This window comes from Eptatretus burgeri, chromosome 7 (genome assembly GCF_056783735.1).
Source record: "Eptatretus burgeri isolate ZD-2024b chromosome 7, Ebu_testis_v1, whole genome shotgun sequence".
Classification (NCBI taxonomy): Eukaryota; Metazoa; Chordata; class Myxini; order Myxiniformes; family Myxinidae; genus Eptatretus; species Eptatretus burgeri.
The window spans coordinates 74,070,522-74,085,274 of record NC_140967.1 but is presented as its reverse complement, the minus strand read 5'-3'; the positions used below and the strand labels follow the sequence as shown (position 1 = coordinate 74,085,274).

Sequence of the window (14,753 nt, the reverse complement as noted above, 5' to 3'; positions counted from 1 at the left end):
GTGATTTCAAAGGAAAGAGACATTTGAATAATCTCGATTCCGATAACTCCGATTTAAAAATCGGGAACATTATGCATTGGATTTTTGTTTTCTTCTCGTCTAATCGTCTTTATTGGATGACCTTGTGTTTATTGTCGAAACATTTGGACACACAGTATGCACAAAACGGCCTCCCTCGATGTCTCGTTCAAAAGAGCCAATACTCCCCGGAACGCATTGTTTCGCGCATGATAGGTAGATTGCGGAGTGATATAGATCTTTATGGAGCCGTACATCGAAAGACTTACCTGGCTTTCAGACTCGAAGGAACAACCCATGAATTGCATGTTCAGAGCTGAGCTTCCTGTTGTAGCGGACGATAGAACTCATAACGACTCCAATAAGTCGGGCAAACCTTGCAAAGGTCCTCTCCCTCTCTCTCTCCCTCTCCCTCTCTCTCTTGCTGTGATTCCTCTACACGCAACCACTCACGCGACTATACCTACCGGCAGCCTCTTCATTCTGCAAACCTGAACGTTTCAAAAATGAACCGGATCCATGTGCTGCCTTTGTATATAGGAAGAAACATGCCTGCAAGAACACGCGTCGCGCGCTCTTGACCCCCCTCCGGCATGCGGCGACTTAGGCGCACACACAGGACGGCTCTCGAGCAAACTTGCACTCAGAGTATATTTTACAAACTCTGAGCCCTCCGTGGAAAACTTGTCACAGTTCAACACGGTGACGTCATGAAGGCGAGCACAGAGTATAGCAACATGTCGGTGGACTTGCAGAATTAGCTCGCATGTTTCTTTTTTTCCCTTTGTCCCCTTCGTCTCCTTCTCGGCATGAATTTCTAAACCCTTTTTCGGTTTCACTTTCAAAGCTCTTCGACTGCCCTTGCTTCAGGGGTCGCACTGATTGCCCCCTTGATATGGCAGAGGTTCTACGATACAGTATACATGTTCAAACTTAATTAAACTTCAGGCCGAATCACCTTATAGGCACATTTTTATTTCATATTGAAGTTTGAGCTGGTAACTTTTTTACTTTTTTTTTTATCACGTCTTGCTCTTTCGAAACCCTGCCCAAGATTTATGCCATGAGTTTGGGTGTAAAACGTATGTTTGATTTTAACCTTAAAACAGCAATGCCTTTAATTCTAGTGTATTGTGCGTACAGTGAGTGGGGTGGCTGAAAAACGAAAATTGACAAAGATCGTTATAAAAGCACCATTTTTGGCACCAAAAGCACGAACATGGGCTTAAAGGAGAACTCAAACGCAATTTTTTTTTTTTAATAAAAACCATTTTAAATCATTAATCACGGTTTTATTTGAAGGAGGGACAGGGGGATTTTAATTTTTTTTTGCCAATCACAAAAGTGTTGAAAAATCCGTCGAGTGTCAATTTTCGATTTCGAGAAACGATGCATGTTGAGCTCTGGTGGCTCTCAATTTGTAGAGAATCCGATCATTGAAGTCAAAATTATTGATGGGGGAATTGTGGAATCGAATCGTTTGAGCCTTGCGTGAGCAATTCAAAGGAAGAAGGCAGAAGTGTTTGTAAAGAAAAAAATGCTGCTCATTTGATCACTTTAGCTCGGTTCCATTTGATTTTCCGTTCAATTGACAGTTCATAAGGGAAGGATTTTGTTTTCATTGATAATTCGGTTTATATATAACTTGAGCAGAAGTATCTGTCATCGTCCGATAGTGCGGAGACCACCCAGGCAGGCTCGCACATCGTGGACAAAATTGGCGACGAATGCTTTGGCCCACCGTCGCAGGCTGGCCATGTGTCTTGTATGTTACGGGATTGTCCTGTTTCATACTTTTCCCAGACGCCATTTGTGTCCGTGCCATGTCCCACCGTCACGTCCGTGAGGTGTCAATGTTACTCCTCAATGGATGGGGGATTGTAGACGGTGGGGTGGTGTTGAGTTTTGTGGGGTGATGGCTGGTGGGGATTGTGGGGGGGGGCGGTGGAGAATGGTGTGGGATGTAGTGGTGATTGTGGGGGGATAGTGGAGGTGGGTAGGACCCTGAAAGTTTTGGCATCCTATGTCCAATCCTTTCGGAGGAGTAGATGATGATATATACATACTATATCTCCACAAAAATAGATGGTGGTCCATATCATTTGTAGAAATTTGTGTTGATAATAGATAATTATTTTCAGGTGCTCTTATGGTAACTGCCGGGCAATGGCAACAGGTGTTTGATTCACGGCTCAAATTGCCCGTGTACACGTGCTGGTAGCTGGGAAGAGATCGTGTTGGAGTTTTGAGCGATTGCTGTTTCGTCAGCTTAATCGAGGGAATGGCATCCTCTCAATCGTGACCAACAACAATATGATCTAGCCATCTGTGTTGTTTCATTACAGTGCTCTGTAAAATGTTCTAGCACAAAAGCAAACATTTTGTACAGTGCCTAGGGAAAGTCTACATCCCTTTTCAAAATTTTCACCTGTAGTTGCCTTATAGCCTGGAATTATATTTCATTAAATCAGACTTTTTCCACCTTTATTTACACATCGTAATCCACAATTTCCAAGTGAAAAACAAATTCTCCAAATTTCAGATAATTAAGTAAAAATACAAAACTAGAATATCTTGGTTGGATAAGTGTCCACCCCCCTGAGTTAATACTTGGTGAAAGCACCTTTGACAACAATTACAGCTGTGAGTCTGTTGGGATAGGTCTCTACCAACTTTGTACACCTTGACTGGGCAATATTTGCCCATTCTTTTGCACTAAACTTTTCAAGATCAGTCATGTCACGTAGGGAGCTTAGGACAGCAATCTTCAAGACATGACACAGATTTTTCGATTGGATTTAGGTTGGGGCTCTGATTGGGCCACTCAAGGACATTTATCTTTTTGTTCCTTAACCACTTCAGGCTGTGTGCTTCGGATCGTTGTCATGCTGAAAAGTGAACTTCAGTCCCAATTCAATTGGAATTAAATTTCAGCTTTCTTGCAGAGAGCAGCAGGTTTTCCTTGAAGATTTTTCTGTACTTTTCTCCATCCATTTTCCCTTCTATCCTAACAAGTGTCCCAGTCCCTGCTGATGAGAAACATTCAAGAAATATGATGCTGCCACAACCATGCTTAATAGTAGGGATGGTGTTCTTTGGGTGATGTGCTGTTTTGGGTTTGCGCCAAATGTAACGTTTTGCATTTAGGGCAAAAAGTTCCATCTTCGTTTTGTCAGACCACAAAACTTTTTGGAACATGGTTACAGAATCTCTGGAGTGGTTTTTTTCATACCTCAAATGGGACTCGAGGTGGGATTTTTTGAGTAATTGCTTCCTTCTTGCCACCCTGCCATACAGGCCAGACTTGTGCAGTGCTTGGGATATTGTTGTCACATGCACACAGTGACCAGTCTTTGCCATAAAGGCATATAGCTCTTTCTAAGTTGCCATTGGCTTCTTGGTGGCCTCTCTGATCAGTCTCCTCCTTGCTTGGTCATCATGGTTTGGTTTGGTTTGGAAGGACGGCTATCTGTTACGGCTATCTGCTATCTGTTACGGCTAAGGACGGCTATCAGATAACATCTGTTATCATGGTTTGGAAGGACGGCCTGATCTAGGCAGGGTTGTGGTGGTACCATACGCCTTCCATTTCTTAATGATTGTCTTGACTGTACTCCAAGGGATATTCAAGGCCTTTGATTTATTTTCATCATCCTCCCCTGATGTGTGCCTTTCCACAACTTTATGCCGGAGGTCTTTTGAAAGCTTGGTTCTCATGGTTGAGTCTTTGCTGTGAAATGCACTACCCAGCAGAGGAATCCTACAGAAACAGCTGATTTTATTCTGAAACAATCAGAATCCGTACAATTCAACACAGGTGGAGGACAATTAACTTGGTGTGAGATTTTTGAAGGTGATTGGTTACATCTGAGATAATTTACAATTGCTATTTTTAGTGGGGTGGACACTTATCCAACAAAGATATTCTAGTTTTGTATTTTTAATTAATTTTCTGAAATTTGTAGAATTTGTTTTTCACTTGGAAGTTCTGGGTTACAATGTGTAAATAAAGGTGGAAAAAGTCTAATTTTATACAATTTAATTCCAGGCTAAAAGGCAATAAGAGGTGAAATTTTGAAAGGGGGTGTAGACTTTCTATTGCCACTGTGTGCTCGATCCACACTTGGGTATTTCAGACAAATCTCATCCAATTTCTGGCAAACTTAGGGTCTTTCGGCCATTGGTGTAGCATGAAGCCATCCAGTTTGCATTGCTCTACAAGCACTAAGGATGCATCATCTTGGCATACTTGTGCAAAATCTAAAATTATTCACTGTTTGGGTTAAATCATAACGCGATGTAAGCCATATGCAGGTCGGATCTACTTCCATGTGTAACGTCATTGGATCCAAAACTTCACCAAAATCTAAACAGTTCGTCCTTGTCACACACCCAACCTGTTCACAAAATTTCATTCGGATCTATGCACAACTTTTGAAGATATCCTGCACACAAACAAACAAACAGAGAGGGGTGAAAACATAACCTCTTTCACCTTCGGTGGTGGAGTTAAAAACGTAAATCGGCTACAACATGTGTGTCACCTTCTGGGAAAAGGCAAATCAGTGAAAAATTCAATCACTGAAATTCCATGTGATAACAGGTTTGTCTTATTGGAAGAAGAGAACAATTCAGAAGCTTCCACTTGTACAAACGTGATTAACGAAAGAATAGAATCGAACTTCCCAATCCCAATCAATGTTTCTGACCCCACAGACAGCATCCTCTCGTACAAGGGCATTCCTTATGTAGACTTCTCCCATATCCAACAGTTGCAGGAAGAAGAGAAGCACTTACTGTGCAGTCTCTCTCTAATAAAGTAATAAATGAGGCAAATAAGGACACTGAAGGAACAAGAGAAAATAGTTTATATCCTCCAAAGGAGAGTGACATTCATGACCCGAGCACTATAGCCATGTCACGGACAGACTTGGAGTCCCCTCTCTTGAATTCCGAAGAATCCCTAAATGTAACTTTGGCAGATTAGGCTCCTGAAGAAGATTCTTTCATTGAAACTGATCAATCATGTGATGCTCCCAATGAAGCTGAAACACCAATCGATTCCCCATGTGAGAATCTGACGGTGAAAGTCAAGATGAATCCTATCGGATGCTAAAGGCTAAAGGATGACGAGCTTCGGGAGTTCTTGGGGGATTCTTATCGTCAGAGGAACATTGAACTGAAAGATCATTTCCCTGACCTTTCACTTGTGATTATCAAATTTAAAGAAATTGTGCGTAACCCTGACACCCTAAATTTTACTCAGGCTCAGAAGCACAGGTTAAAAAACATGATGCAGAAAGCTCAGCAAAAGCTTCTTTCATGAGGTCCTTCTGGTATGTTTTTCTTGTTAATTTATTCATTCATCTTCTTTCCCTTTCTGAGTCCATGAATGTTAGTTTTGGCAGTCTAAACATTAACGGTGGTGCGAGTTTAGAACGCAAAGTTTCAATAAAAGACCTGACAAGACGTTTGCACTTGGATGGCTTGTTATTGCAAGAAACACATGGAGATCTGAACGCCCAAGCCCAATGGAGAAGGCTAATGAAGGGTCAGTGGTTCTTCAGTGATATAAATTCTTTCTCTGCTGGGATTTCTTTCTTTGTCTCTTTATCATTAAAACTCTCACAAAAGCCTTCCCAGAAGAGTGGATGCTGTTATTGCAGCAAAGGGGGGGATTAACTCCAAATTAATGCCCATGATTTTGGAATGAGATGTTGGACGAGCAGGTGTTCACATACTTTTGGTCAGGTAGTGTATATGTGTACAGTACCTTGAGAAAGTTGTCACACCCCTCGACTTTTGTCACATTTTGTTGTTGCAGCCTGAATTTAAAATGGATTAAATTTTATTTTTTTGTCACCGATTTACACAAAATACTCCATAAAAAAGCTGAAATTTATTGCGTCAATAAGTATTTTATTTATATATATATATATATATATATATATATATATATATATATATATATATATATATATATATATATATATATATATATATATATTTCTGAGGTTAACCCGAAGACAGTATTTCAGTGGGCTGTTGCTGTGTAAGTGATGATATCCTTGGGTTGAGTCAGAATTTTTTCACATTGTAATATATAAAGAAGAAAGTTTTTGTGTTTGTTACTTACGAAATCTAAAGATTTCGTAAGTATATTGATGACTTACGTCATCTGTTTGTGTGTTTGTTTATTTGTGTGTTTGTTTGTTTGTAGGCACAATAACTCGAGAACGGAAGAAGCTACCAATGTCAAATTACACCATGTGATTCAGGAGGGTGATGGTGAGTGCTGATTAGATTTTGGTCAAAATCGGTCAAAGGTCAAGGTCACAGTGAGGTCAAACATTCGATTTTTGATGGTTTGGTACAGAATCATCGTAGAAACTTCTGGTTTGAGTCGCTACCTTCTCTAGAGATAGCTTTTATAAGACAAGGTCAGAGGTCAAGTTGACGATTTCGTAAGTACCAGTCTATGACTGCTTGTTTGTTCATTTATGCATTCAGCCCCTGCAGGAACCAGTGCAACCAAACATTGCATGGCCTCGTCTTTCATCCAGAGGAAGATCGAGGGCTATGTTTGGATACAAAAATCGCACCCGTGTTCAAAGGAAGCAGTTGAGTTTGGCATTTTTAATATGAAATGGGCAAAGCCTAGAAACGAATGAAACCCTGTAGAATTACCCTTTACTGTGGAACCCTTTAGAATTACCCTTTGGAATCCTCTTTAGAATTACCATTTACTGTAGGAGGAGGAGATTGGGACCATACTCTGTGCAGAGCGTTGTTGATGCTTAAGCAGTCTCCTTGACTATTGGACACAATCCTGGATGGGTCGCCACTCCGACACAGTATACCAGCATTCTGGCACTCATTTTGCTGACCTCAGAAGGATGACAGGCAGAGTTTACCCCACCTGGTATTAATTCAACAGCTGAGTGGGATTTTAACTCAGGACCCGAGAATCCAAAGCCCGCCACCCAAGAATCCAAAGGCCGCCACCCTAAACATTAAGCCAACACCAGGCATATTTAATGTAGAACCCTTTAGAATTTCCACTTATCACCCTTGATAACTTGCCTTTAGAAATACCCTTTAGAACCCTTTAGAAATACCACTTATCACCCTTTGGAATTACCCTTTAGAATTACCATTTAGAACTCATTAGATCTACCCTTTGGAGTTCATTAGAACTACCTTTTACAATTATCCTTTAGAATTACCCTTTACAACCCTTTGTAATTACTTGTGGGCCCGTTGATCCATTGGACAAAATTTTCATTGGTCTTCAAGGCCTTTTTGCATTCCTGCCTGCTGTACTGCTTGAGCATTGGTTTACCTTTCACCAAGCCCAGATGTGCTTGGGCCAGGGAAAGATTATACATGTTCGTTATCATTTTTGCCAAATGACACTGCTGCTGTTGTTAATTTTAATATTACTTGTATTCGTCAATATGTGGGTTGTTACAATGTTATCATTATTTTTGTTATTTTGTTAATAGAATGCCATGCCATGAAGGACCTATTAAGCTACCCTGTCTGTACACCTTAACATGGCGTGCATTTAAAACGTGGGAATTCTTCTGGGTTCTTTGTAGTTAATTAGCCAAATCAACTCAGGAGATTATGACGATCATTTTGCTGTATCACATTCCACATCAAACACTCCAGTAGAACTCAACAAGAAACATGTCACATACACACACACACACACACACACACACACACACACACACACACACACACACACGTACAGTATTGGCTATTCCTGAAATTAAATATAATTGAAAGGATTGCTGTAAATGATGTTAACCTCAAAACACAGTTCCCTCACCTAAACTAAGAACCTTAACCTGTAAGCAAATGAATGGTTTCCCGACTGCACGGATCATCAGCTGGGCACCGTTCTTCCTCAAGGTTTCAATCCTTTCAGCCCAGAACCTCTCCAAGCGGCAGATCCACAAGTTTGGTCATGGTCTTTTGGGTCCTTGGGAACTTTTGGTTCTTTTGGTGTTCAAGGACTTTTGGGTCCTCATGGACTTTTGGGTCTTTTGGGTCCTCGGGGTATTTTGTGTCCTTTGGGTCATCTGGATCTTTTGCGTCATTTGGGTCCTCAGAATCTTTTGCGTCCTCGGGTACAATTTGGTCTTCTGGGTCCTCAGGGTATTCTGGGTCCTCAGGGTCTTTTGGGTACTCTGGGTCTTAAGGGTCTTTAGGGGTCTTAAAGGGTCTTCAAAGGTCAAAGGGGTCTCAGTGCACTAAATGGTCAAAAGCATCCATTTGTCATAGAAACACCACATGTTAGAAAGGTTGTTCTTCATTTTTGATCGATGGACGGACGGATGGAAATCGTCATATATTGAAGCGGCTTCATCGCTTAAAAAAGTAAAAATATATATATACTGTATATTATTTTTTAATCAGATAATTTGCCTTTAGACCCCGATCGGGTCTTGTGCGAATACACTCCCTGCGTTTTCTTTTCCTGGAAGCGATCAAGTAACATGTATTGTGAAGCTCGTATATTGAGGTTGCAGTAATTTGTTAACAACATATATTTAATTGTTATTGTGTTTACACAGGCATCTGTTGTTAAAAAGATTGTTTGACACAGGTCGATTTATAACACTTCCGTGTTTAGGCCTCGAGCACGTATGTTACTTGCACACGGCTGAAATTGAGTGATATGTATTTTGAAGATCGTATGTTGAGGTCATATTATGTATACAAGCTAATAATGGAAACTGTGAATTCCCTTGGTACGTTTCTCCCCTACCTCTAGTCGGTATGATCCCTCTCTTGCTTTTTAGCTCACCTGAAACGTAGATCCAGGGAGCCTGTAGGATGGCGCGTCGTCCGTCCACACGTCCACAAATACTTGTAACTGCTTTTCTGAAACTACACATTCGATTTTTATGAAACTTTACCAAAACGTTCATCAACGTGTATGTACCAAAGTTTGTTCGCAACATTAAAAAAGAAATACGGCCCATGGGCCCTGGTCAGTTTCCGACTTCATCGATATTGGATATATTCATTAACATTCATTGTTTTTATTCCGGCCCTAATGAACTTCATACTCATTAAGACTCATTATCTTTCCTCCTGGACAAAAATTCTGAAAAAACGCTCAGACAAGCTGTAGACATTGTTCCATAGAACCATTATACCAAACCAGAAGCAAAAACTATGAATAGTTTACGAGTTTTAGGACTTTGAAGATTAATTGATTATACTAATTAACTGAGTCAATTGGTGACAAATCTGAAATTTTATTGCGGGAGGTTCTGTGGCATCTCCCCCAAGTATCATCTCTCTGAGTTTCAAGTCATTCTGATCACAGGTTGCAGAATAATGATCAAAAGATTGATTGTGGACAGATGGACGGACAGACTGACGGACGGATCGACGGACATGGACCCCCATTTTATAAGTCACTTCCTTCGGAACTGACTAAAAAATCGGGCCCTAAGGGGGTCTATGGGGATTTCCCACCATAATAGGTATTTCCTTTCTTCTCAAAAACTGCACACACAATTCCGATGAAACTTGACGACAACCTTCATTACCCATGACGTATCAAAGTTTGTTCACATAATTAAAAAAAGAACGTCTAAGTGGGTCTACGGGAGGGGTGGGGGTGGGATTACCCCCCCCCCAATAAATTGGTATTTGCTTTCTTTTCAGAGACTACATGCACAATTTTGATGAAACTTAACCACAACCTTCATCACCCTTGATGTACCAAACCTTGTTCATGTCATTAAAAGTAGAATTGAGGTCTAAGGGCATCTATGGTGAGGTCACACCCCAAAATTGGTATTTGCCTTCTTCTCAGAAACTGCACACACAATTCCGATAAAAGTTGACTTTAACCTTCATCACCATTGATAAAGCAAAGATTGTTCATGCCCTTAAAACAAAAAATCCATAGCGGTTTACTTTCTTCTCCATTACATATTTTGTGGGTCATCCATGCCTACCAGTGGTTCCCTGGTTATCTTATCCAGCCACTACCAGGTGAGCATCCAGGGTACTGCCTATATGTTTTAACTGTAATCTCTTGCATCATGGAGATTGGCATGGTAAGATGCCCACTGGAGAACTTCTGGAACTCCCAAGGGAACACTTCAGGTCAAGTCAGGTATGGGAGCATGTGCCAGAACAGCGCGTCGCTGCGTCCACTTTCCGCCGGTACTCCAGGGGCCTCCGCCTGGCCATCCCCCAGGCAGATGCCAGGCCCATCCCCATCTCCTTGAGATGATGGTCAACCTGTTGCAACCATGAGGCACGTGGTCGGCCCACTGGCCTCCTCCACTCATGAGACTCCCTCACTGAGAGAATCTGGTGAGCAGGATCAGCGTCAGGAAAACGAGCCACATGTCCATACAGCCGCAACTGACACTCACGGACTATGCAGGTAACAAATCTCATCCGAGTCTCTCTCAGCAACCGCTCGTTGGACACAAAATCCGACCAGCGATAGCCAAGGATTCTCCGAAGAGACCTGGTACCAAAGGAATTAAGTCTCCGTCTCAGATCCTTGGTCAGAGTCCAAGTCTCGCACCCATAGCGCAAGACTGGAAGTACCAAGGACCTGAAGACTCAGACTTTCGTCCTCCCGCACAGGTACCGGCAGTGCCACACCCCATGATCCAGTGAATCCATGACTCCCCAGGCCCGACCCAGACGTCTATTGACCTCTGACTCGCAGCCAGCAGAGACATGGATATCACTGCCAAGGTAAGTGAATCTCTCCACAACCTCAACATCCTCACCACAAACAGACACAGACAGGACAGCAGCATCCAAGATGTCTTCTGTTACTTCTGTTAAGAACACTTCTGTTAAGAAATATTAACCTCCCTTACTTGCATTATAAATGCTGCCACATGCCATCAAAAAATGACCCATGATGGGCAGAAACAAATCAGATGCAAAGAGTACGGCAGTCTTTGTCACCATCAATGTGCAAGCCAAGCTGCCTCCAGGTCAGCTGAGACTGCAGAGCAGACACAGGCTCAGGTTGAGGATCAATGTGCAAGACAAGCAGCCTCCAGGTCAGCTGAGACTACAGAGCAGACTCAGGCTTGGGTTGAGGATCAACGTGCAAGAAAAGCAGCCTCCAGGTCAGCTGAGATGACAGAGCAGACACAGGCTTGGGTTGAGTATCATTGTGCAAGCCAACTCGCCTCCAGGGTAGTTGTGACTCGGCCTTGGCTGTGACTAGCCTGTGTGACACACTCTTGGGTTGACTATCAACATGCAAGACAGGCAGCCTACAGGGAAGCATGTTGGGCATCCTAAGAAGGTGAAGCATTTCGATACAAGTCCAAGTGCATTTTGCAACACCCAAGATTAGTAATTCCTACAAAACCATGAAGCTGACATTCCCAAATTTGTCATCCAGAAAATATTTCAAAATATATTGCATTGAATTTCAACCACACAAACACACTTTGAGATTGACTTAAACCATGCTGCTGTCAAGACACTATTTATGACAATATAGTGAAAGAGCTGTTCATGTGAAATTTTCATACATTGTCACATGTATAATTGATGATATGACCTGCAATGTAAATTCAAGTTTTATATCAGCAATTAAAAAAAAAACTTTGATTATAAATAAATTTTCATGAGGTGTCACCCTTGATCTGTACAGTTTATTATCTTTTTTTTTTTGCATCTTCATTAGGAAAGAAAATCTTTTGCCCATTGATGTGTTATTCTTTCTGAAAGATGCCACTAAGCATCTAATAGGAAAGGATAATTATTCCTCTTCAGTCAACATTAAAATATTCGTGCTTTGCAAAGCCATGTGTTGAAGTCATGAGCAGTACACATCCGCATTTGCTGTGTGTGAGTTAGCTTCGCCGATTTGCATTTAAGGGAATACAAGAAACTGGGAGGCCACTTGGCTCATCGTGCCTGTACTTATTCCACACCCCAATAATTTGATCTATCAGGATATTTAATTTTACTGAAGGGTCAGGGGAACGTTAAAGAGAGGAAAGGATAGGACAGTAAGGCAGGTAAATGGATATCAACAAGGTGGTTTTATTTTTTCGGGATGGAAAGGGTTCTTGGGTGAGGCATAAACAAAACTCTACAGCATATTGTCTTTCTCACGAGATCCTCTCTTGCAGTCATCACAATTGAGACATGTGCACACAATCGCCCATTCATACCAAGTCCTGCCAATAGCCATGAATGGTTCCATCACCATGAACCGATCTTATTGCAGTTTAGACCGATCTACTGTTTCTGCTACTACTGCCTTTCTGTTTCACTTCTTCTTCTTTTTATTTAACTTTCTAACTTTCAACTTATTTTTAACTAAGCTATTTTCTTTTTATTTCAAAACAAAAACTCTGTCGATGAAATATCCCGACTTTCTTTCATGAATCAGTCATGAAAGCTTCATGATATGTGCTGGAAAGATTGGAAATTTTTAGCTTTTCTGCTTGGAGGGAAAATAAGAGCATTTGCAAAAATATTATTTTGATGTTCTAGAGTTCATAGTTTCAAAATAGCCAATATAGAATTGTGTTGTCCGAGTAGGGGTTTCCATCATTATTATTCTTTTATTAAGCTTGTTGGCATGGGCCTTACAGATCCTTGCCTTTTCTGTTCCCCATACATAAATATTGTTACAGATTTCAGAATCTGGTCTGATGAATGCATCCACACATCCAGGTCCTCAGACAGTTATTTCCTTAAATACATGTTCAGATTAGCCCCATCCCCATGTCTAATGGGATCTTAAAGGTGATGCATTGAGAAGGGTAAAGGATAGATCTCCTCTCGAATGGGAAGATTTTTTTCTTTACGACAGACACGTTCACACACATTTCTTTCACGAGCTCTGAAGCACGCCCTCGTTTTTCCTCAGCAGCATTCTTTCGCGAGCTCCAATGCCCGCCTTTTTTGAAAGCGCATGGGTCGTCATGGTAACTGTGCCCCGGTGGGGCGGGGTGAGCTTGGGGTTGACGGAACTCCATAGAGACGGCCCGGGAATATAAAAACGAGCGAGAGAAAGCGTGAGGTACGTTCTGTGAGGAGAGACGTTCTGAGACATAAAAAAACGAGCGAAAGAGGGACTTTCTCTGAGGCGAAAAAGTCCAGAGAGGAAAAAGCAAAGGGTGAGAGAAGCGACCAAGAAGCGGGTGTCTAACCAGCGCCGAAGAGACAATTCGCCCTTCCAGTGCTTCGGCAAGCGAGCGTGTGGTGCGCGTGTGGGTGTGAGCAGTGCCGCCAACAAGTGAGGCACGGGTCGATCACCAACAACACCAGGGTCTAAACCTGCGACGGACTTTCTCGGTGCCCTCCAGACGTCGACTGGCATTCAAGGCTGCTCAGCGAGAGGGTGCACGGCAAATCTGGGTGCTGGCGACGGACATGACACGCATGCACGCATTTTCAGGACGTTTTCGCTCCACGGACGACTTTCTGGTGAGTGAGACGATTCTCCCCCTCTCCTCCCCCTGAATGATCTGCTGTGTACCCTTGTCTGTGTTTTGCTGTAAGTAAGTCAACCCCCGATAAGCATCTTCTCTTTGTCTCTTTCCTGGCATTTTGATTGATTTTTGCTTTGAAATTTATTCTTTATTTACCTCAGCAAATAAAAGGTTCTTTTTATTTATTTATTTATTTTATTATCAATAAATTATTTGTCGATTTCCAACCTGTCCGTATTTGTCCTTTCCTTCTATTGGTCTAGCATTGTCTGAACCTCGATATACTGGGAGTTAATTACCACAGATTTGACCAAAAAAATCGTCGGCACACACCAGCGGTTAAAACGCTCAGCCGCCCTAATTAAAATCTAATCACATAATATTGGTGCTTTGCCGAGGGCGCGCTCCCTGCTCAGGTAACCATGTGACCTCTAGTTAAACGGAATAATTAGACGGCGGACACTGGAACTCGTGGTTGACTGGGTGGCGTTCGTGATTCTATAACAACCCACCGTACCACAACGTTAATTGTGAGTGGTGGCCCCAGATCCGGCTCTACCGAGGACAACCGGGGATTAATCCCCCTGAGTGACAAGCTGGTGTGTCGGTATCCATGGCCGCAGCAATATTCATAAGTGGTTCTGATCCTGGCTTCCTCAGTGCATGGATGTCCTTATTTCTGCTCTGAGAGAATGACTTCCAAAGCGAAGGATACTGTTCTGGATATGTCTCAACTAACTGTTGTCAGCTGTTCCCTACACTCTTAGTCATTCTTTCTCTCCATCTTTGTGTTTCCTTGTTTTTTGTTGTGGCTTTTGCATCATAATTATTTGCGTATGACCATGCAATCATGTAGGCTTGATTTACATGGTTAATCCTTTCATCTTGTCTTCTCCCTCTCGCTCTCTTGCTCTCTCGCTCTCGCTCTCTCGCTCTCTCCCTATCTGTGGTCCAGCTCTTCCACGAACATAAACCATGCATAAAAATGGTCTTTGCTTGGCAAATTGGAATTTCTATCAACATACAAGGCTTCCTCTACAGCTCGATGGAATAATGTCCCCTTTGAGCTGGCGCTCTTCCTCACTCCTTTCACATATTGATGCCATGGAGACCAACGCCCTCAAAATCATTGGAATCCCCATCAATGAAGTTCATTTTCAATCTGGACTCCTGCAGGGTGACCACAAAAAACGGACTAACCTTACTTCTAATAACTTTTCCCGTAACCAATGATATCCTCTGACTTTTTGCAGGTGTCCAAAGTGGAGTTCG

At 42.1% G+C, this 14,753-nt stretch overlaps 1 protein-coding gene across 2 annotated transcripts in view; it reads right to left on the bottom strand.

Annotated features, from left to right (window-relative positions):
* LOC147023547 (uncharacterized) overlaps positions 1-792 on the bottom strand; it is a 46,981-nt gene extending 46,189 nt beyond the window's left edge. The window contains exon 1 of one of the 2 annotated variants that reach the window (XM_085889044.1): positions 288-792. In XM_085889044.1, coding sequence (XP_085745170.1) covers positions 288-326 — 39 coding nt within the window. In that variant the 5' untranslated portion in view covers positions 327-792. The remainder of the gene's footprint in view (positions 1-287) is intronic. The other variant, XM_085889045.1, reaches the window with a different exon arrangement.
* Between the last annotated feature and the right edge of the window lie 13,961 nt (positions 793-14,753).